Source organism: Chenopodium album, chromosome 3, assembly GCF_948465745.1.
Source record: "Chenopodium album chromosome 3, dcCheAlbu1.1, whole genome shotgun sequence".
NCBI classification, from domain to species: Eukaryota; Viridiplantae; Streptophyta; class Magnoliopsida; order Caryophyllales; family Amaranthaceae; genus Chenopodium; species Chenopodium album.
In genome coordinates this window covers 64182738-64205792 of record NC_137836.1, presented here as the reverse complement: position 1 = coordinate 64205792, position 23055 = coordinate 64182738, and the positions used below count along the sequence as shown (strand labels likewise).

Sequence of the window (23055 nt, the reverse complement as noted above, 5' to 3'; positions counted from 1 at the left end):
AAGAACACATAAACACAGGGGATTTTTTTTTTTTAAATAATTAATAAATGAAATCTTGTAGCAGCAAGTATGGTTAAAGTCTTTCATTCTTATTCAAGACACAATCTCCTCAACCACCTCAAGATCAAGTAACATTCAGGTACTGAAATAAGAATCTAAGCTTTGCCACCATTCCACTAAAACCAAGCTAGGCCTCTGACACTATCATAGCTAAAATTGAGCATAGATAGTGTCTGCAAGAGACTTAAGCTCGTTGAAATTGAGCATAGATGGTGCCTCCAAGTTGGTGATTGAAACCGAGATGGTACTTTTGCCTGCACCCTCACTATGAACAGCAGAAGTCGCTCCTTATTCCAAACTGAACTGTGTCACTCTCTCAAGTTTGAAGGTAGTCATGAACTTGCTATGCCCACTGTAGGTACTGGATGTATTCAAAACAAATTAGAGGTTTTCACCCCAGTTACCCCACGTCCCCACTATTATTCTTCTCTTGAATACCAACCATGAAGAGGTCAAGGTCAATCAAAATACTATCAAGTAATAAAGAGCTCATGAGCTTCCAAATAATATTCATCTAAACTGAGATAGAAGACTTCTACAAGAAGAAACACATTTCATGTCAAACATTATTGTTGAATCTAAAGCAATGCCAAAACACTAGTAAATCGCCTGTGGCAGACAAACTGAAACAAACCATAAGCTTCATCTCATTTTTATTCTTTTTTTGCTTCAATAAATGATCACTGATCTGTGTAACACCAACGGTCATGTATGTCTTCATAGTTCTGTCCATCATAATCAAGAAGATAACATTAGCAAAACAGACATAAGCACACAACAAAACAAAAGTTCACTTGGTTTAGTAACAGTAAATGAAAATAAAATGCAGTAGAAGGTTTTATATATATTATATGAGAGGAAAATAAACATACGTAGTATTAGTTTGACTCTAAGACTAACGAATAGAGTATCAAACGAGTATGTGCAGTCCAAGCAAGAGACATGGCGGCTCAATTTCCGGGTCAGGGAGTTCAGAGGTGGACCAAAATTTTGTGGGTGAGAAGGCAAATGTCAAGTCAAGTTGTAAACTGGATTTTAGTTTAGGAAAGACAAACACACAGTTCACCCAGTTTCAGGCCTTTCAGTTCTACAAATAGCAAAAATAATGGCAAGAGTTTGATTTACATCTGATAACAGCGCCTCAGAAATAATATCAAACAATCAAGAACACAACAAGCAATTACATTTAATGATTTTCTGTATGTCTTACAAATCATGGAATGCTCAAATTCATTCACAATGCACGTAAACAAGGATGCTCAATGTTTGTTACATATGAGTCAACTGTATGACCACTAAAAAGTCTCAAGAAGAGTAATGTGCAGACGAAGCAACTTTACACAAGACAGTTAAAGACCCTCTTCAGCTGTGTGACAATGTTCTTCACATTTGACACAACAACATGAGTTCATTTCACTCCTAAAAATGACAATATCGGTTCTATTACATCCTCTAAGATAATTATTGAGGAAAAGAAACCAGAATGACAGCATATGCAAGCATACAAAATATAATATTGCACCACCGACATGCCTGATGTCACACAATTTGTGATGCACTCCCATACCATACAAAATAAAGAAGAAACACAAGGCCAACACCAACTGTATGCTTTCAAAAAACTAACAGTCCTACATGTAAAATAATGAGCATAAACACTCTGATACAACTTTGTTTTCTGGACATTACAGACAAAAATTAGACAGATATGCATCCTACTAGCGACAACATTCAACCCATAACGTGTCACAGCTACATGAAATATATTATGTGTCAGAGGAAATAAGACCTTTAATAAGATAAAATCTACACCATGAAGAATATGGACAGTGATGAAGCAGCAACCCAAAACAGAAAAGAATCAATCATGAATCAGAATATAACAAAAAAAAGGCATGTACGATAAGCCTAGAATTAATTAATTAAACTCACTGCAGATTTGTAGAAAATTGGGAGATAAGCCATAACAAATCAAATGAAGTAGTGAATACTTACATCGATAACATTGGTAATACCTCTGGACCAGTCCTTCAACGTGACAAATACATTTTTGTGCAAAAAGAGAGGGAAAAAGTCCCCACAATGCGATTCAGTAAAGTTTAAATACCGCACTGCTTCAAAGAGATCACTTCCGATATGATACATAAAGATTGAACATGCAGAACCCATAAATAAGATGTCAGAGGTAGGATGAAAAGAACAACATCGCAACCAGACATAACGCGAAGACCAGTCATTTTTTCGCGCATACTTCCAAAGGTATTGCAAGCAAATCTTATGCTTCAAACTCCATTCACTGGAGTCATTGGGATTGTCAAGCAACCACACACACACATACCCATCTTCATTCCTGACATAACAGAGAGATCCATTTGACACCCCAATACATCCTGGCGGAGGTTGATCTTTTTCATTTGTTGGATGTGCAGGAGGACTTTTCTGACTTGGGCAGTTAATTACACAGGCTTTCATACATTTGAGGTCAAAGGATATTATCACACCATACATGGATAATCTATGCACTACACCTCTCAAGTAAATAGAGTGCCTGAGCAACTTAAAACACTCAGCAAAAGGAGGCAGCTCTATTTTCACCTCGTACGACTTCCACTCTCCAGTTTGGGAATCAAATAAATGGATACACTGTGGCTGGTTGCTAAGAGATGAAATGACCACTCTGTAGTGAATGGACTCGGAAGGGTCAAAAGCTAATGATGCGTAGAGGGACGACAACTGGATTGAAGGAGGAGGTGGAGGGACAGACACGCATTGTCCTATTACAGGATTACACACGTAAAACAGGGGTTTAGGACGTTGAACAAACAAAACTAAGCCATTACAACAGTCCAAGAAACTGGCACCACGATGATCAAATGGCAATAAACTTGAAAGTGACATTCCATATGAATCAGCTTTTTCATCTGAATAGCTTCTGGCGCTGGAAAAAGGCATGAAGTGTGGTTCCAGAGGAGCGCTGTCAACATAATGAATAGAATCACTATAGGCCACCAGGTGCTGCAAATATTTTTTTTTGTCTTGAGGACAGGTTGTTGTTACATAAGGCAAGCCACGATCTCGAATAGCACGATAATAAACTCCAGAAACAGGAGGATCCTCAGCTGACAACATGGGAATACAAACTTGGGAGACTACTGTCAGCCATTCTTTTGACACACACTTGCACTTCAGAAGATCTTTCACATGGAGTCTGCAGAAAATGTTAACCAACAAATCCTCGCATAAAAGCCCAAAGTTCTTTTCTTGATTAACCATCCTCTAAGACACCAACAACTAACTTTATACTCTTCAATCCCTTGAGATTTTAAACTTACTTTTTTTCAAAAAGCACCTGTAGGTTAAGGAGTACACGTTACTACTTACTAGGACACATTACAAACTGAAAAACGTATGCATATTGTATAGAATTTACCGAAACAGTGAAGCTTAAGCACGGTGTCATTTATAAACATATCGAAAAGATTGACATATATGACTGTTTGCAACGGATAATGAGATAGGAAAGTTATACAATAAGCATGTCTTTACTAAATACGAGTAAGTAATTAGGACACATAATACTTCCTCCGTTCCAAATTTTGTGAGCAAACTCCGGTTAGGGTGGCAAAAATTGTTTCTTTACTTATTAGACTGCCATCTCTCTCCCCTCACCTCATCACATGCCTCACTTCCTCTCTATCCTATTCACACTCATTCACTAACAACTACAATTAGCCTAGAGTTCAGTGACAACTTGAAACGAAAGAATCAATTAATAGACTAATCTAAAGGAATAACAAAATGATCCTCAATACTCGGAAAGAGTTGGCATGCATTATAGTCATGACATGAAAGTTAACATGCATAAGCAATCATTGGTCATAAACATGAAAGTTGACAGAGATATATTGATACAAACCATACAATATGTATAGTACTCTAAATAGCATGTCAAAAATATCAAAGAAAGATCCATAAAGATCAAATCTTTTGGCTTGGAAAACAATTATACAGTAGTTTTTCGATCAAAGCTACAAAATTTTTTACCCAAACTCCCAAAGCTGAATTCTTTACCAATAAATTGAACTCATCACTTCTTTCCAAAATAGTGTGTTTGAGCCAAAGATGTGAGCTTTGGGAGAAATCAAATTCACCCAGAAATTGAAATCAATAAGAAACAACACTAACACTAATAAAATTTTAATTAACAACACTAACCAAATTATAGAGATCAATGCTTCTGCAGGGCAGGAGGGGAAAAGAGATCTAATTTCATATTCAATTATCTCGAAAAATACATAATTTTAGGGGTATTTGATTCAATAATCATATTAGGCTCATAATTTTCTATTCTTTTGGTTATGATCGTTTCGTAATCTAAGAATTTAGAACCAATAGTTGAGATTTAAGAACCCCAAACTTAAAGCACTGATAATTAAATTAAATTAAATTAGATCAAAAATAAACCCTAGATTGTGAAATTGATATGATGATAACAACAATAAACAACTTACCTTAGAAGCTGCTTCAATGGGGGGTACAAGAATTAGATTCAACGGAGAACTTCAATGGAGAACGTTGAGTGCGCGGTTCAGGTTGTATGCCTTTTAAAAGCGATGAACCGCCACAATTATAATACGGGTTAGATCCGTCTAATAAATAAATGGGCGGGTCTTTGTATTATTGTCTAATTATAGGAGAGGGTGGATTTTAAGTAAACCTGTTTAAAAAGTATTGGGTTATTTGGTTCGTAGAATATAAGTATGATTTTTTTGTATTTTTTTTTAAACCATTTTTTTGTATTTTAGAAGTTGGTTAACCTCCACTTATTTTTTTTTTCATTTATTTTTTTTATTTAAGTCTTTCATTTATTTTTTTTCATTTAAGTATTTCTTAACCTCCAACAATTTATTAAGTGGATTCCTTCAAAAGCAATTGTGCCTTTTGTTCGCTTCTCCAATTACTTTTTATAACTAGAGTGTATCCGTGTATCCGTACAAAATGCACAGGATATATATGGTCGATTTTGGACTGGTCGGCTCTGTTCAACCCTGCTTAGCTCTGTTCTACTGAGTATTAATAATTTGCTGGCACTTGTTCTGCCCTGCTGACATTGCTCTGCTGAAATATGATATTCTCTGCTTTGCTTAGAAGCTTAAAAAACAAGGTCTTACTCTTTTATGTCGGTGGCCACACAATGTAGCCAGCTATTATGGGGTTTACTTTGTCAAACTTATAGAGGTTACCCGTTCAGTGTTATAGGGGTTATTCGATTAGTGTGATATGGGTTAGTGTCTTGCTCTAGGAGTTACATACTTTGTTCTGTTGCAAGTAGTTATTCGGTGAGGCCAGTTGCGCAAAAACGTGTTGTACATTTTTTTTTTTTTTTTTTGATGAATAGAGAAGTGAAAATTGTTTGGAGGGTAGTTCCTAAAAAAAGGCATATAGTTGAAGACTCGGGGATTTAGAGTACTATAGTGAATTGTTGATAAAGGAACTATATACTCGTGCTAATGCAAAACATATATTATACTACGTACCAAAAAATAATACGCGTAAAACAAAGTGAAATGTTAATGAATGATTTCCCACAAAAATGTAAAAATGAAAACAAATTCCCTTTATATGTCGTTTTGAAAATAAATTCCCCAAATACCGTCCATGTAACAAAAGCTGGTACTCGTATTAGCGGTTTTTAAAAGAGACCACCTTTTATTAGTAATTGGTCTCTTTCCCTCTTTAAATGCATTGAACACTATATATGTGCAAAAAGAGACCTCATTTTGAAATAACAGGTACAAACCCGCTTTACTTGGGTGTGTGTGTCCTTTTCATAATACTAAGAACAAAGAGACCAGCTTTTTGTAACAACAGGTCTCTTTGTATTTTTTTAAAAAAAAAATAAAAAACCGCTAATGTCATTAGCGGTTTTATTTATAAAACCGCCAACGGTATTAGTGGTTCTAAGCTGAACTAAGCACCGCTCCTACTTGGACGGTACCTTGGGAATTTATTTTTAAACCAATGTATCATGGGAAATAATTTTTAATCCAACTATATTGAGGGAAATCACTCAATGTTAGTACGTAGTGTTTTTTTTTAAAAAAAAAAAAGTGAAATGTTGGGGATTTTGAGTGCTATAGTAAATTGTTGATAAATGAACTGTGTACTCGTGCTAACACACGGAATATACGTATGTCGTATGTATATGTAAAAGGAATTATGTGGAAGTAGTTATAATGTTATATGTTTTTTTTTAAAAAATAAATAAATGAAAAAAGAGAAGTGCAACTGTGGAAGTGATTAGTGATATGGTTAAAGTAGTGGGAGTCGAAGAGGAAGTTATCCAAAAAAAAAATAGAATGCATAGAATTGCTCCATTCAAGAATTAGAGTGTTGTGGTGAGAAGTTGTAAAAACGACTCTGCATTTATATATTAGATATCGATCTCATCACATGATTGCCTTAGTTTCCTTTCCCTTTCCACTTAGTTAAATAGTAAATTGATTAAATTAAAAAAAAAATCATTTGAATACCTTTAATCTATAAGATTTCAGGATACATAGGTAACTTTCTAATACCAAACCCACAAAATGATTTTAAATACTTAATTCAAAAAATAATTTTAGAATTGGATTTTAGAATATGCCAAATTGATTTTCTTGTTTTTGATGTACAACACTTAAAATGTGGAGGTTGAGAAAGAATAAATTAAAGGGAAAAAAATTATAATGGAAGAGAAACAAAGTCAATCATCACATGAGATTAAAAAAAAATATTTAAAAAAATTAAAAAAAAAAAAAGTAATGAAGAAACAAACTATAGAAAATAATGGCAAACTTTTTGAAATAATAATTTACTGGTTACTTAATTACGTGAGATAAAAAATTAATTAGAATAGAATTAAACAAAATATATTTAAACAAAGAAGCATTAAAAATATTTAAGATTTCACTATAAAAAAAAAATCTAAATTTTGCCAATGTCATTTATGTTGTTATGTGCACCCAAGTGCATAGTTTGTGATGTTGAGTGCACCCTCAAAAGGTTGTGCTGCTACACGAACATTTGTCATAGTTGGTGTTGTTGCGGCCAATTTTTCCTTTTTTTTTAACGGGAGGTATGAATTATAGGTTTTGAATTATTTATTTATTTATTTATTTATTTATTTATTTATTTATTTTTTAAGGAAAGGTTTAGAAGGATTAAAACTCATATCATATGTTTGGTTGTCAAAAGTATGAATTTTAAACTCATACCTCAAACTTATAAGGTATGGGATTTGGAATTCTTGGAGGGAGGTGAGTTTGACTCATTTCATTCCCTTAGGTATCAAATACGGTTTCAGGAGATCTTGGAATCAATTCTCACTCCCGCTCTTGTGGGCTCTCTAAACACCAAAAAAAAAAAAAGGTATCAAATATTGTTATACAGGGGTGTTTGGTTCATTATATTGGAATGAAACCTCATAACTAGAGAGGTATGGATTCTAAAACCCATACTACCCTAAAGTTGTTTGGTTTAATGTTGTAATAGATTGTATTCTTTATTAATAGAATGGATTGTGAATCTTAGGGGGAGGTGGGTATGGGATTCCATGGGCATGGGGTAGAGTTGGTATCTCTTGGGTGTGGGATTCCATTACTAAAAAACTCAACCAAACAAAAAAATAGACAGAATGGATTCTAACTCCATTTCAATCTATTCTAAATGATCCAACCAAACGACCCCGTTTTAAGGAGATGAGATTCCATTCCAGGATTGGAGTTCACAAAGTCTTATATGTGGCTGGCCACATCGTTTAACCAACCACTATAGGGGTACTTCGCTAGTGTAATGGGGGTTAATTGGTCAGTGTTAAAGGGGTTACTTCGTCATTGTTATTGAGTTACTCAGTCAGTGTTATAAAGGTTACTCGATCACTATTAAGGGTAATTTAATCAATGTTATAGGGTCGGGGTTGCTTTAAGTGGCCACACGATGTGGCCGGTCGCACACAAGATGGGCCGTTGAACCAAATACATGATGTTTCGGGAAAAAAATGGAATAACCGGGCCGGGCCTCGAAGGGGTGCTTAAGGACCTCGGATTTTGGGCCTTGAATGGGCCTGCAAAATGAACCCCGAGGCGGAGCCTTCGACAAACAAGTTAGATGCCAAACAATGCATATTTTGAGAGGAGTTTTAAGGGAGAGAGAGTAGAGAAGATTGATCATCTTAGTGTAAGAATGACCTCCCCTTACCATTGCCCTCCTACCCCCCCCCCCCAGGGGGTGTTTATAGTAGTACATGGTGGGTATTGGTGAATCCCAGTAGTACACATATGAGTCATTATGGGTCATATTAGTGCATTTGGCTTAATTGGAGCCTTTTAGGCCTTTTTATGCCCTTTGGGCTTATATGGGTAGAATTACCCTTGACTAAAATGGATATGACCATTTTAGTACCCAAACACATCGTACTCTCTCTGTTTTTAAATAGTTGCTCCATTTTTCATTTGCGGCCGTTTTTAAATACTTGCTCCATTTCCTTATTTAAAAAGCTTTTACAATATTTAATTCAATTCTCTCAACTAAAAGACCCAACACAAATAATATTTTATTAATTTCATATGCTCTCTCCTCCAATTCTCTCAACTATTTTTATATTTTACAATTTTATATTCTTCAATACTACTACTACTACTACCTACTACTACTACTACTACTACTACTTTATCGCATTATTAATATAATCATTAAATATTATTATTTAATATTAATTATTATAACAATTATTATTATTAAATATTGTTTAATTATTATTTTTATTATTAAAAATTAATAATTATATTATCTTTAAATATTAGTTATTATCTTTAAATATAAATTTTTATTATAAAAAATCGATTATTAATAATTATTATTACTAGTATTATTATTAATTATTATTATTAATATTATAATTATTAAATATTAATTATTTATTATTATTATTGTTAAATATTAATTTTAATAATATTATTGTATCAAATATTAATTTTTAATAATAATATTATTATTAAATATTAATTATTTATTATTATTATTATTAAATATTAGTTTTTAATATTATTATTAAATATTAATTATTTATTGTTATTATTAAATATTAATTATTATTACTATTATAAGACAAAAGCTAAGAAGCGCCCTTGGGGCGTTAAATAAGAGAATTAAAAGTGGAAATATTAGAGTAAAACTAACATTAATTACACCGAATGACGCATGATTTTGTTATAAATTCGTAACTTAATACTATTTCAACCAATATAATTATTCCTTATATAATGCCCCAGGGTGCTCGTTAGCAAGATCCTTATTATAATAATTCAATATTAATTATTATTATTATTATTAAATATTAAATATTTATTATTATTATTATTATTAAATATTAATTATTATAATAATTCAATATTTAGTATTATTTTTAAGCAGAGTAGAGCAGGGCAGGGCAGATTGAAGCACAGCAGAGCATAGCAGATTTCAGCAGAGCAGAGCAGAGCAGAGCCGAGCCGAGCAGAGCAGAGCAGAGCAGAGCAGAGCAGATTTCATTATTATTATTATTATTATTGTTGTTGTTGTTGTTGTTGTTGTTGTTGTTGTTGTTGTTGTTGTTGTTGTTGTTGTTGTTGTTGTTATTGTTGTTGTTGTTATTATTATTATTATCAAAAATTATTATTATTATTATTACTATTATTAGGAAAATTTGTCAAAAAAATCTTTTAAATGCCTCATTTTGCAAGAAAAAACCTTTTAAAGCATTCTTTGTTAAAAAAAACCACCACGATCATTTTTTTTGTTGAATGAAACCTGAGCCTTCTTTTCCGGCATTGACTAACACTTTCAGGCGTTGACTCATCACTTCTTTTACTTCTTGCTGCCACTTGTTTTGATAATTGCACTCCCCCTATTACTTGTTCCCTTTGTTTTCCCTCCAATGTATTTCCTCTCTATTCTCTCTCCCCTTTCCTCCATGAATGCTCTACAACACTATCACATCAAATTGGGTTTTTCTATCCCTCTCTCAACTCACCATAAATACTTCAACAATAACATGAGGTAAGTGTTAAGTAATTAGTTCTATACTCGAAATTCGCCAAAAAAAATTGGGGTTTTATGTAGACAAGCAAAGGAACTCATTTGACGAAGGAAGACGACGCTTGGATGCAAAATAACATTTCCCCAATTACGTAGTGAAGTACAAACCCAGCTATGTTCTTCATTTGCTCAATCTGTGTATAAATTGTTAGGTTTTATATATCACCAAAAATTGACATAAAACAAACATAATTAAACTAATTGTTGTTGGTTGTTTGATGATTTTGAGTTGTGATGGGTTAAATAATACATGCAAATTGGTTTGCATTGCTGAAAATTTTGTTTGGAATTGTGAAATTGTTGCCCTAGATTGTTGAACTTCTGGAAATTTGTTTTTGTTGGTGAATGAGGGAAAAAACATAAATGTGGGTTGCAAGTAGGAAAAGAAGTGAGTCAACGCCTGAAAGTGTTAGTCAATGCCGGAAAAGAAGGCTCAGGTTTCATTCAACAAAAAAAATGATCGTGGTGGTTTTTTTTAACAAAGAATGATTTAAAAGGTTTTTTCTTGCAAAATGAGGCATTTAAAAGGTTTTTTCTGACAAATTTTCCTTATTATTATTATTATTATTATTATTATTTCTACAACAACTACTAATACTACTACTACCATTACTATCATTAATATTATCGCATTATTATTATAATCATTAAACTTAATTATTAAATATTAATTATTATTATTATTATATTAATTATAATAATTATTATTATCAAATTTTATTTAATAATAATAATTATTATTAGTATTAAAAATTAATAAATATTATTATTATTAAAAATTAATAATTATTATTATCTTTAAATATTAGTTATTATCTTAATATTAATTTTTATTATTAAAAATCAATTATTATTATTATAATTAATATTATTAATTTTAAGTATTATTATTAATTAATATTATAATTATTAAATATTAATTATTATTATTAATATTATTATTAAATATTAATTATTACTATTATTATTATTAAATATTAATTTTTAATAATAATAATATTATTAAATATTAATTATTATTATTATTTTTTGAGGGCAATTATTATTATTAAATATTAATTATTATTATTAATTTAAAATTAAGTATTAATTTTAAGCAGAGCAGAGAAGATTGAAGCAGAGCAAAACATAGCAGAACAGAGCAGCTCTATAGAACGGGAACGGGGCCTAAGTCGGTTAATGGAACGATGGATAATATCACGACAAAAAGTTACACATAAAAATCCAAAGCAAGTCTTTATACGTGACTGCTTCCATAACCTTCTACCTGCTTTTCCCCCTTTTTCTCATTTTCTCTATCTTATCCCATTTATTTCTCAGATTTCATTGGATTTCTTTGACAATTATACAGATACACTACCCAATTAGGGTTGCTTTTCTAACACCCAAATCCTACATTTTCTAGCCTTTTTCATGCTCTAATCATAATCAAAATCCCACCTAAAAACCCACCAAAAACCCACAAAAATCATGCCAAATTCTCCCTCAAATCATCACACAAACCCAGAAAATCCCCAAATTCCAAACACCCAGAAACGTCTCTGTGATTTTTGCTCAGAATCAGTAGCACTAATCTACTGCAGAGCAGATTCTGCAAAGCTATGTTTATCTTGTGACAGAGAAGTTCATTCAACCAACCAATTATTCACAAAACATACTCGATTTCAGCTTTGTGATGCTTGTGATTCATCCCCTGCATCAATTTTCTGTCATACTGAACATTCTGTGTTGTGTCAGAACTGTGATTTTGAGCGCCATAGCCGCCATGGAAGCTCCCTTGACCATGACAGAAGGCCTCTTGAAGGGTTTAGTGGATGCCCTTGTGTTTCTGAGCTTTCTGTTGCAATTGGGTTTGAAGGGTTTGATTCCAAGTCTTTGATTTTGGGTGGTGAAAGTGGTGTTAATAAGGGTTTTAATGGGGGTTTATTTGATGGGTTTGATGAGGGAAATGATGGGTTTTCTGATTTGTTTGGTTGGGATGTTCCTACTATGGTTAGTCTTGATGATTTGATTGTTTCTACTGATAAATGTCATAGTTTTCAAGCAACAGTGGTGCCTCCTTTGCCTAAGGTTCGTGTTTTCTCTCTGATTAATTGATTTCGGATATTGTTTAGACCTTTTTTTTTGTTGGGTTTATGGAGTGATATTTTGTTCAATTGCTGTTTCTCTTGGTTTGTGCATGTTGATTTAATGAACTTTATTGGTTGAATATGTGATTAATGCATGAACTTTTTGGATTTGTTTGATGTTTGCTATATGTTGTTGATTCATACTTATAACAGTGGTTCCATTTTTGTGAATGTAATTATATGAGGTTATTAGGAGCATAGCCTTCAAAACCCTTGGTAGGTCTAGCCTTTAACCAATAAAGCTGCATGCGCCTTGACCAAACACTGACTCTTTAATAGGTTTTGCTTGGAATTTGGTTAGCCTTCAACCAGTAAGGAAGTGTACATAGACCAAACCCGTACGCCTTGATAGGTTTTGTTAACGAGACTTTAATTAATTATGGCGCTTACACCTAAATCATGTGCCCCTTGATAGGTTTATTTGGTTTGCAGGTTAATGAAGTATGCCAATGGTTTAATTGTCTTGTTTCAAGTTATAATTGATGTGCTAATTATATCGGGTTTGGATTAGTGTGCATTAGTTTGTGGTGTGTTTATTAGATTAGGAATCTGTTGATTGAAAGACATTATAAAACCACTCATCATATTAACTAGGGAGTGATTATTTGATATACAGAGATAATTATATCATGTTGCGCACTTGAGCATCGAAGAAAAAATGGTTGGATGGGCTATATATGAAACATATGGTTGTCCTTATGATTTAGGTGGTGTTATGAAGCTCTTAGTTTGATTGAGAAAATCTCTTTTATCTTGCAGGATAGGAACTTATCTTGTGGGCAGCACAAGCATGAGATTCTTCATCAGCTTCGTGCATTAGCTAAGTTGGAGCCTGGTATAAAGCAAGATGTGAACCCCCTTTATATGCACCAGTTTGTTGCCGATGAAGATGAGAGAGACTCCATGTTACAGCATAAGATTCAAGCTCACCAACGTAATGAAGAACACTCCACATTTCAAGGGAATGAGGTATAACCAACTTCTGAAATTGTCATCTGCTAACAATTTCTGCTGCCATTCTATTGTATGTTATATGACATTTCAATTGTGACATTCTGTATCCTAGCTTCTTGGAGTAAGAGAGGCAGATAATATTGGCCACTGCAGATAATATTGGCCACTCAGTCAGTGTCTAAATTTAGATGCTAAAAGCATTCTGTAGAGCTTCTATGCTCTCATCAACATCTATATCACCCAGCGCAGCTACATTTTCTGTCTCCGTGTTACTTCAGGATAGATAAGCACATAAAGATAGTTTATTCAGATTACAAATCTCTTGATGCTGATTACCAAAAACTGGTAATGTTTGTGCACCTTTTTAGTCTCTTTACATGAGCAATCATGTCCTGGCTCCTGGGCTCCTGGCTGTATGACTAATATGAGGGACCCAATTAATAGGATTTGAGACTGCAACATTTTTTCATCTCTAAGGAATAACCTTGCTCCATGCCTCCATTGCTTTGTTATCTTCAAAATTACTCTTATATTTCTATTTTAAATTTGTAGATGCTTCACTTTTCAAGTAGTAAAAAATAATGTATTATCGTCAAAGGAGACTGAAATTTGTAGATGCATGTTACATAAATTTTCCATTTTTTCGTGCCAGAGACTTTCCAAAAGACGGATTGAGTTTCCTTTCATTATGCTACAGCCCATTGAATGTCGGATCATGAGTAACATGCCATGTAGTTTAGAATCACGTCACTGCAGCTGTGAATAATTTTGTGTGATTTGTTTTATTTTATTTTTTTTATTTATTTATTCATTTATTTTTTTTACATATATATATATATATATATATATATATATATATATATATATATATATATATAATAATAATGTAAAATTTTAAAAATTGTCTATACAATACTAGTATAAATGTGGGTTGTAAGATGTCAACCTTTTTGGGCTTGCTTTTCATGGACATGCAGTTTAAAGAAAGTTGATGTAAGTAAACTTAATATTAAGTCGGGGATATCTGTATCGCTCTTCGGTCTGTCAAGCTATCTCAGTTAGTTTGGACCTTCCAATTCCGTGCCAGCGGCAGGAGCAATACTTTGTCATTGTTTTTGCTGCTTTGGCATGATACGAGTCGCTAACTTACTATGTACAGGTATCTTAAATCTTGAAACTTCTCCAGTCATGCTAAAGTTAAGTACTGCATTCTGTGATCTGTCAAATATTGGAGAACATAGTCAAGGAGAGGTGAAGAATGTGAGGCGCCGCACTACAATCTGAATTGATGAAGGCATTATAGATGCTTCAGTGTGTTAACCTCATCTCTCACTGTTTGTAATGAATCTTCACTTTTTTATTTCGAGCACTTGATTCAACCTAATAATATAGAATTTCATAGTCTGTGATGTGATTTCAAATAGTGTTTCTTAGAAATTCTCCAAAGAAAATCAAAGATCAACAAAGCATCGGTATCAATATGTGTCAACATTCTTAATTCGCTGCCATAGTTAGTAAAAAGCTCCATATTATTATGTACAGAAACTAAAAAAATACTCAAAGCAATTAAGCAAGCTGGCAAACATTTGTTTGTTTTTTTTTATTTTTTTTATTTTTTTCTCTGTCCTGAGTGATTATGTGAAATTAGCACCTGTAGATGAAATATTGATTGATGCATGATTTGACAAATGTGATGGATGATCCTCTAGTTCTCTTCTTATACAGGCAAGCCCATATAATTGGTGCTATGACACAGGTGAAGATGTCAATGACATATATTTTTCCTCTGCCTTGTCGGGAAGCCATAATGAAGATAGTGTTCCAAATCTGGGTACACCTTCGGGCATCTGTAGCAGTGCAAATCTCATCACTAATGGATGTAATTCACAGAATCCCATAAAAAATGAATTGGTCGGAATCCCTCAGAATGTTTCCTCACGTGAAATTACTAGTGTAGATCGGGATACTGCATTATCACGATACAAAGAAAAGAAGAGGACTAGGAGGTAATATCTTAACTTCTTAAGTATTGCCCTTTGATTTCCTTGAGTCAAAATTTGTGCATGTTCAGAGAAATTTTTTTATAGGTGGGTTGATGATTAATTTAATCTCAATAATCTACTCTCAAGCCTTAGTAATTAAAACTGAGAAAATGTGAATGTGTGAAAGATATTTTGTCGTTGCCTCCTTGGCTAAAGAATAATCCGAACTATAGATGGTCTTCTCATTTTAATCCCAACTAAACTATAACCTAGAATAATCCTAACGAATGAGGTAGCCTTCTCAAAATAGTCTTATTTACCTGTAACCTTTTTAACCAGTAATTTTTACTTGTATTTTTTTGGTCATTTACTCACTCTTCCTCCCTTTTCTCTCCTCTCTCTACCTCAATTGACCATCACCAGCCCATTACTCACTAACTCATCCAGCCTAACCCAACTACCCCACTTAATCACCCCCACCAGGCACCCAACCTAACCCCACTGCACCCCTCGTATCTAACCACCTGCAAACCACCCCACACCTCCGGCCACCCACTTCCGCCATCCTACCCGCCACAACTTAAAAAATAGAAAAGGGGCGTCCGTGGTTGAGTAAAGGGCATAGGAATACCCACAATTTTATTTATTTATTTTTTTATTTATAAAAAGAAGGGGTCGGTCATGGTGGAGGAAAAGGCAGGTGATGAAGTTGGGAATCTAACAAGGATAAAGGAGAGAAGATGATGTGGAATTACGCCATTATGGACAAGGATACGGTGGTGGTGCAGAAAGGTGGCTGGACAGTGAGGTGATGGAGATGAGTAGCCAACGGCAGTGGAGGGAGTGGTCAGGTGGGGTGATGCGTGCTGGTGGGATTGACCAATCGGTTGATGCTCCATTTTTCTTTTTTTTTTTTTTTGGTATTTTAGAAAATTTAGCCTATAAGGTGTTGACACATTATAAATGTGACCTGTTAAATAAGTTAATAAACAAGTGAGATTATTTTTGAGAAGGCTAATTCAATAGTTAGGATTATTTTAGGTTAAAGTTTTGGGATTAAAATGAGATAACCATCAATAGTTTGGATTATTTTTGTTAATTATTCCTGTGCAAAATCTGGGTCACATATTTATGGATAAACGATGATGGTTATGGATATAATATATTTTACTTCAACTACAATTATTTTATAGAAGCCTTACTAATTGAGATTGAAATATTTAGTTATATTTCAAGAACATAGAATGAGTCAAAACTGGCAAAACTGTATGTGCTAGTTATATAATTTTACGTATTAATTACTCTGTATTTTCTTGATGATCAAGTGACATGGGATAGATGTATGTTTTATTGGGAAATGACATTTTATACGGAATGTAACCAACAGGTTTGAAAAGCATATCAGATATGAATCGAGAAAGCTTCAAGCAGAAAGTAGAGTAAGAATCAAAGGTCGCTTTGCTAAGGTAGATAACCGTATGAATCAGTCTTGAGACACGGTTGTGTAAGAGTCAAAGAAAGCTCCAGCTCCAAGTACCTCAGGTTGTTGCCATTGAAATAAGTCATTTTTGCACCAGGCTGCGTTACAATCGATCGTGTGTCGGTATTAGCTTCTGTAAACTACTGTAAAAGGTGCACAGTCTTGTAAATTTTTTTTGTTTGTATTATTCTATAAATGGTGTAGTGTTATTAGTGAGCTGCTGAAACTTGGTTAATTATTATGAACGTGATAATTCAACTTTCCTGCTTTGATTTAAGAGGAAGAAAAATAAATAAAATGAAAATTGGGAAACGATGGATGTTTCAAGATTAGAATGTTTTATTTCTACTTAACTGGCACAATCTATTTCTACATTACCGTTGTGAATTGGCGCAATCTATTATACGATTTTGCACAAATTGTAGTCCTGTATAGTGTATACCTGCGTTATAAGCTTGACTTTTATCCTTGGCTCCTGCTAGTACGCCGTACAGATGATTTACAGCTCCTGGGCTCCTAGTAGTATGGTGAAATGTAAAATTCAGCTATTTTGCATACTGAACTCTACCTTGATAACATATTGAAGTCTTCCAAGGAAGCATCCGGAAGCCAAATTAGCATGACTGACCCGCAGCTCGAAACCTCGATATATACTGAATGCTACTCCAAGGAAGCTTTCGTAAGAAAAAATTAGCTGAAACTATACTGTGAGATTTGAATCGACCTGAAGATGTCAATATTTTAACACTGAACTCTACGGATGCATTTGGATGCCAAATTAGCGAGTCTGCAACTATATTTGTAAATCCACCCGCTGATCTTCGATTTGTAAGTCAGTTAAATACAGCTTTACGTGAATGCACCCGCTGATCTGCAACTATAATTTGTTTCATGAATTAGTTTTCGAAAAACCAAGCATTGCTCCGGTTTTTTACTCATCTTCGATTTTATACTCAAGTCAGTTAAATACAGCTTACGTGAATGCACTAAGTTGGGCTTGGATGAATAACTGGTACAAGTTTATTAGCCCAAGAACAAGAAATTGAGAGCTGGTTCATCAGATCAAGTATGAGCATCTGTCTAGTGTCTATTACGAGTATTTCTATTACGGAATACTAGGGGTGTCCGTTTGGTTTTCGGTTTGGATTTAGTCCAAATCTGATCCAATCCAAAATATAATTCGGTTTTCAATTTTTTAATCCGATTTGAATTTCTTTCCTAATTCAATCAGAATTAAAATTCGGTTATTTGGATCCGATTTGAAAATCCGAATTATAATACATTATTTTTTAGCGCTTAATACGATTATAAAAATTAAGTTTTAATATAAACACAAGCCTTTAAAATTATGATTAAAATAAATAGTTTAACATCAAGTCATTAATTAATTAATACAAAGTCTCCCTAATTTATTTTATGTAGTATTAAGTATTTGAGCTAAACTTCAAAAAACAAAGAAATCCATATTTATACAAGTTTAATTTTACAATTCGGTTTTCGGTTTGGATTGGATCCAATTAGGGTCAATCCGATCCAATCCAAAAACTCGAATTTTCAAAAAAACTGGCAAATTATAAAATGCACCATGGTGCATATAGTTTTATGTGGAATTGTGGACCACCAATTAAAATATACTCTATTTTCTCTTTCCTCCTCTAATTTCCTAATTTTTTATTTTCTCTCTCTCTCCACTATTTTCTCTATCTCTCCACTATTTTCTCTCTCCTCTATTTTTCTCTTTCTCCCTATTTTATTTTTCTTTTACTTGAATTCGTTCACCATCCTTTTAATTAAATTCTTTCATATTGTTTATCACCATAGGGTGAATTCCTTCATTACAATAGATTAAATTCAAATTTTGTTTTCTTCAACCATCGATTTGAAGCTTTGTTTATGGAGTTTTTACAATGAAGTAGTGAAGGGAAAAATGGCGTCGTCGTTGAATAGAAGGTGGTTAAGACGATGGTGTGATTATTTTCCGATGATATTTCATTATGTAAATCACTATGGCTAGGTTTGAGTTTTGAAATATGTAGCTTTCATATTCTTTTGATTTTTTTAGTGATAATTGTGTATTTTGTTATGAACAATTCTGTATTTGATTATATTTTAGTATTTTGAACATTTTAAGTTAAAAATATGAACGTATGATACGTTTTCTGTAAACACTTAACATGTATTTTTGGAATTACAAACATTTTTAATTATAATTCTGAACATGCAATACATTACTTATGAACTTATTTTTGTTTTAGATCTATGTATTTTTAATTTTATTAAAAAAGTTGGCATTCTCTACTTTATAATTTATAAATCTGAACATTTGGCATTTTGAGCAATGTCTTCAAATGCAGATATTTTTTAAGGGTGTTCAGCGGTTTGTGGTTGTGATTTAGAATTTTTGTAGGGGGTTCAAAGGTTTTTGAAGGGTGTTCAGTGGTTTGTGGTTGGGGTTTAGAAGTTTTTGTAGGGGGTTCAGAGGTTTTTGTAGGGTGTTCAGTGGTTTATAGTTGTGGTTCAAAAGTTTTTGTAGGGGGTTAAGAGGTTTTTGTAGGGTATTCAGTGTTTTGTGGTTGGGGTTTAGAAGTTTTTAATTTGTAGGGAGAGGTTTTTGTAGGGTGTTCAGTAGTTTATAGTTGGGGTTCAGAAGTTTTTGAATTGAAGGGTGTTTAGTGGTTTGTGGTTGGGGTTCAAAAGCTTTGTAGGAGGTTTAGAGGTTTTTGTAGGTGTAGACACCCATTTGTGTCTCCCCAAAACCAAACCCAGTGATGAGTACCTTTCACGTCGAATCATAATCGAATAAAGCGAAAGTGTGGAAAGTTTAGTGTTGCGGAAAGTTTTAATTTCTTTTCTCTTCTCTCTGTTTTTGAAAACTTATTTTAAGAAAACAGCCAATTCAGTTTGGTTGGTCCATAATATGGGTCCAATAGTAGTGTAGTTGGATGGGGCTTGACAAGACCTTTCCAACGATATATTATAAGCCCAATTCCGATGAATATTGAGGAAGTTATGGCCAATTTACTAAACTGGGCCCGGTTTGAGCCTTATATGCGGCCCAATGATCTAGAGGAGGGCCTAATATGATTTATCATTCCTAATGCAATTAGGAATGATTTTAGTCTTCTAGAATCTTCTAGAAGGTTCTTTTCATTCCTAATTCAATTAGCATTGATAAATTGACTTTTGACTTTTCAGAGTTTTAATTAAAATCAAATAGCATTTTCGAGGAAATTATATGATTTTATCCTCCAGTACGACAAACTTATCTGATTTTCGAAAACGCATTAAAACCAGGCTTGGCGCCTGACCCCAGGAATTGGCGCCTGGCGCTAGCCATTGGCGCCTGACGCTAGTGTTGGTGCCTAGCGCTAGTTAGCCAAGGTTTGCGCCAGCTCTGTTTTTCGTGCGTCAGACTACGTTTTGATATTTTATCTCTTTTGGCTGATTTTCTCTATAAATAACGTATTAAAAACTCCGTTTTCATTCATCAACAACCAATCACTACTACAAAATTGGCCAAAGAGACCCAATATATAAGACCTGTCATCTACATAAGCGGTCTCTTTGATCCAAGAGACCGTTTATTATTAATAACTGGACTCTAACTTTATTGGTTGGAGTGGTAAATTTATTCGAGAGACCGGTTATTTAAGACAACGGTTATTTAAGAGAAAAAATTATTTATCAAAAATAAACCAGAGATCGCCTTTTGCGAAAACCGGTCTCTTGTTTTTGATAGATAGACCTGTTAACATTAAAAACCGGTCTCTTGGTTTTTGAGGTTCAATTCCACGCACATGCGTCCCCACTCACTTTTCTCTTTAACTTCTCTCACCTCTTCATTCCCTTAGTTACCGCCGCTCATTTCCTTTCTCTTCTTCTCTCATCTCTTTCTCTCTCCTCCTTCAAACCCTAACTATTTCCTTCCTTCAAGCCAAATAGCTAGCAACTGTTCAATTCGAGCAACCATTAACGAAGAAAAGAAAGAGAGCAAAATTATGGAAATTAAGCTCTTCGATTCTCAACGGTGAGAATTCTTCAATCCCCCTTTTCAATTTTTTTTATAATTTTGCTCTTATATGTGGCGCAAAAAATAGGGGTTTTTTCCCCTTCATTTTCTTTCTAGTTATCTATGATTTTATTTGAGTAGATCTTTGTGTTCTAGTCATCTGATGTTCATTTTTATCATTTTTTCTTAATTAAAAATCTGAATTTCTTTTAAACTTTGCTTTTTTTGTCCGATTTTTTCGTTTAGCCATGGTAATTGATTATAGTTTGTTTATTTTGCATGTTAATGTTTTTGTTTCAAAACCAATTTTCGCCATTTTTTATGAAATTTATGAGATTTGAACATGATGTGTTTTTTTTGGTTTCGTTTTGGGGGTTTTTTCAATGGATGTATTAGCTTTATTCCCTTTTTCTTTTACGTTTTTTTAAAACATTTTCCCCCTTAGATCTTCTGTAGTATTAGATTTAGTTGATTTTTCGTTTATTTTTTTTATATATGTTATTGTTCGTTTCGTTCTTCTTTTATATTAACCAGATGTGATATGTTGATGAATTTATTTTATTTTTATTTTCAATATCATTTTTTAGTTCTTCAGATTTTAGTTCTAGAAAATTTTTTTCGTCTTTAAAATTTATCTTTTTAGTTTATCCTGTCAATTCACTCTTTAGCTCGTTTTTGAAATTGGTTAAAATTATTTTTATGAAATTTCATTTTTATTTTTTCTTTTTGTGTGTTTAATCGCCATTTAACCAAAGTTTTGGTTTACATCCTGTATTTCATCAGTTATGAATTTTTCTTTTCAATTTTTAGATCTTTGTTTTGTTTCATATGTTTTTTTTTATTATTATTTTTTTTTTACTTTTTTGGGTAAGTTTCCGTATTAATCTTTGTTTTGATTTTTTTTTTTTGAAAACAATGGTTTTTTTTTTTTTTTAATTATGCTGGTTTAATTTTTCTGATTTATTTTATTAGATACTAATTTTTGTCCGATTTTACTTTGTGTATGTTTGTGGTTACAGGTAAAAGATTTCTTAAAGTTATCATCTAGAAGATCTTTGGAACTGGAAGTTATCATTTACAACGTTTTGTTTTTTTATTTTTTTTTTTGTGTATTGGATTTTCAATTACTGTATATTTGTATCATGTTTGTAATCTTTGAGGTATATGACATTCAAGAATTATTTTGTATTAATAATGTAAAAAAATTAAATGAGTTATATTGATGAATTGTGATTATAAATTTATAATTTTAAAATTCGTATCAAATAAGCAATATTTTTTTTTTATTTTAAATGAGATTGGAGAGACCTGTTAAGTTTAAAAACCGGTCTCAAATTTCTTAAAAAAGAGACTGCTTATCTTCCACAGGCGGTCTCAGTTTTTCACAAAAAAGAGACTGCCTATCTTCAATAGGCGGTCTTAGTTTTCTCATTCTAGAGACCGCCTCTAGTTAAGCAGTCTCTTAGCCAAAGAGACCACTGAGCTAAAGACCGCCTCTAAAGCAGTCTCTTTGGCCTTTTACAACTGGTCTCTTTGGCCTTTTTTGTAGTAGTGAATTCTCATCATTCACGAGTTTTCGCCTACAATCATTCATTAATTCTCTCATTCTCTTAATCATTCATCTTTCTTTCTTTTCTCAAAACTTTGTTTTCATATACAAAATTCCGCATTTGCAAGATCTAGAAACACCTAGCCATATTCGAAGTTGTCTTCGCCCTAGACGTGAAAGGTTTAATTTCTGAGGGTTTGGTCCCAAATCTCTATTTCAATTATTTAATTTAATTGTTTTGTTTATTATTTTCCTTGAAGTTACTAACGTGTGTATTTTGTTATTAGAAAGAGGTACGAGGCATCAAAATAAGTACTTTAATTGATTTATTGATGTAGAAATCATGTTTATATTGTTATGATATTCCTAGTATCATGTCAAGGGTAATTTTAATACTAAATATGATTGTTACGATGCTTCCTATGTTCTTCCTAATATTTATGATTGTTAGTATCATGTTAGGGTTAAAGATTTGATTTTTATTGCTTAGTGACATGCTAGGGTTTGTTATTAATCTTGTTAGTATCATGCCTAGGATCTTGCTATTTTTATTATGCTTTAATATTAACATGGACATGATTATGATTATAATTGTTACTTCCTCCGTTCTGTTAATATTGCAACAAGGAGGAAATTACGCATCCCAAAACACATTTTATATGATAAATATCTATAATTGTGTAAGAGTAAAAATTATAAAAACTTGATATTGTGAAAGTATTTTATGAGACGAATCCAACAAGATCTCACTTGACTATATTTTGCTTAACGTATAA

At 32.8% G+C, this 23055-nt stretch overlaps 2 protein-coding genes and 1 long non-coding RNA gene across 4 annotated transcripts; 2 read left to right on the top strand and 1 right to left on the bottom strand.

Moving 5' to 3' along the window:
- Positions 1 to 538: 538 nt before the first annotated feature.
- LOC145624035 (F-box protein At5g62510-like) lies at positions 539 to 4651 on the bottom strand. 2 transcript variants are annotated; one of them, XM_081676959.1, is made up of 4 exons: positions 4572 to 4651; positions 2056 to 3409; positions 695 to 785; positions 539 to 595 (listed from the first exon to the last, which is right to left on the bottom strand). In XM_081676959.1, the coding sequence occupies exons 2-3, from the start codon at positions 3331 to 3333 to the stop codon at positions 741 to 743; spliced, it is 1323 nt and encodes a 440-aa protein (XP_081533085.1). In that variant the 5' UTR covers positions 3334 to 3409; positions 4572 to 4651; the 3' UTR covers positions 539 to 595; positions 695 to 740. The 2 variants fall into 2 exon arrangements, with proteins under 2 accessions (XP_081533085.1, XP_081533084.1); XM_081676958.1 differs by having other exon boundaries at positions 539 to 785.
- A 6780-nt stretch (positions 4652 to 11431) lies between these two features.
- On the top strand, positions 11432 to 17036 carry LOC145624034 (zinc finger protein CONSTANS-LIKE 13-like). Its single transcript, XM_081676956.1, has 4 exons — positions 11432 to 12246; positions 13065 to 13274; positions 14985 to 15265; positions 16629 to 17036. The coding sequence occupies exons 1-4, from the start codon at positions 11647 to 11649 to the stop codon at positions 16732 to 16734; spliced, it is 1197 nt and encodes a 398-aa protein (XP_081533082.1). The 5' UTR covers positions 11432 to 11646; the 3' UTR covers positions 16735 to 17036.
- A 3462-nt stretch (positions 17037 to 20498) lies between these two features.
- On the top strand, positions 20499 to 21985 carry LOC145614664 (uncharacterized). Its single transcript, XR_014107134.1, has 2 exons — positions 20499 to 20748; positions 21750 to 21985. It is a non-coding gene; the product is annotated as an uncharacterized LOC145614664 (long non-coding RNA).
- Positions 21986 to 23055: the final 1070 nt, after the last annotated feature.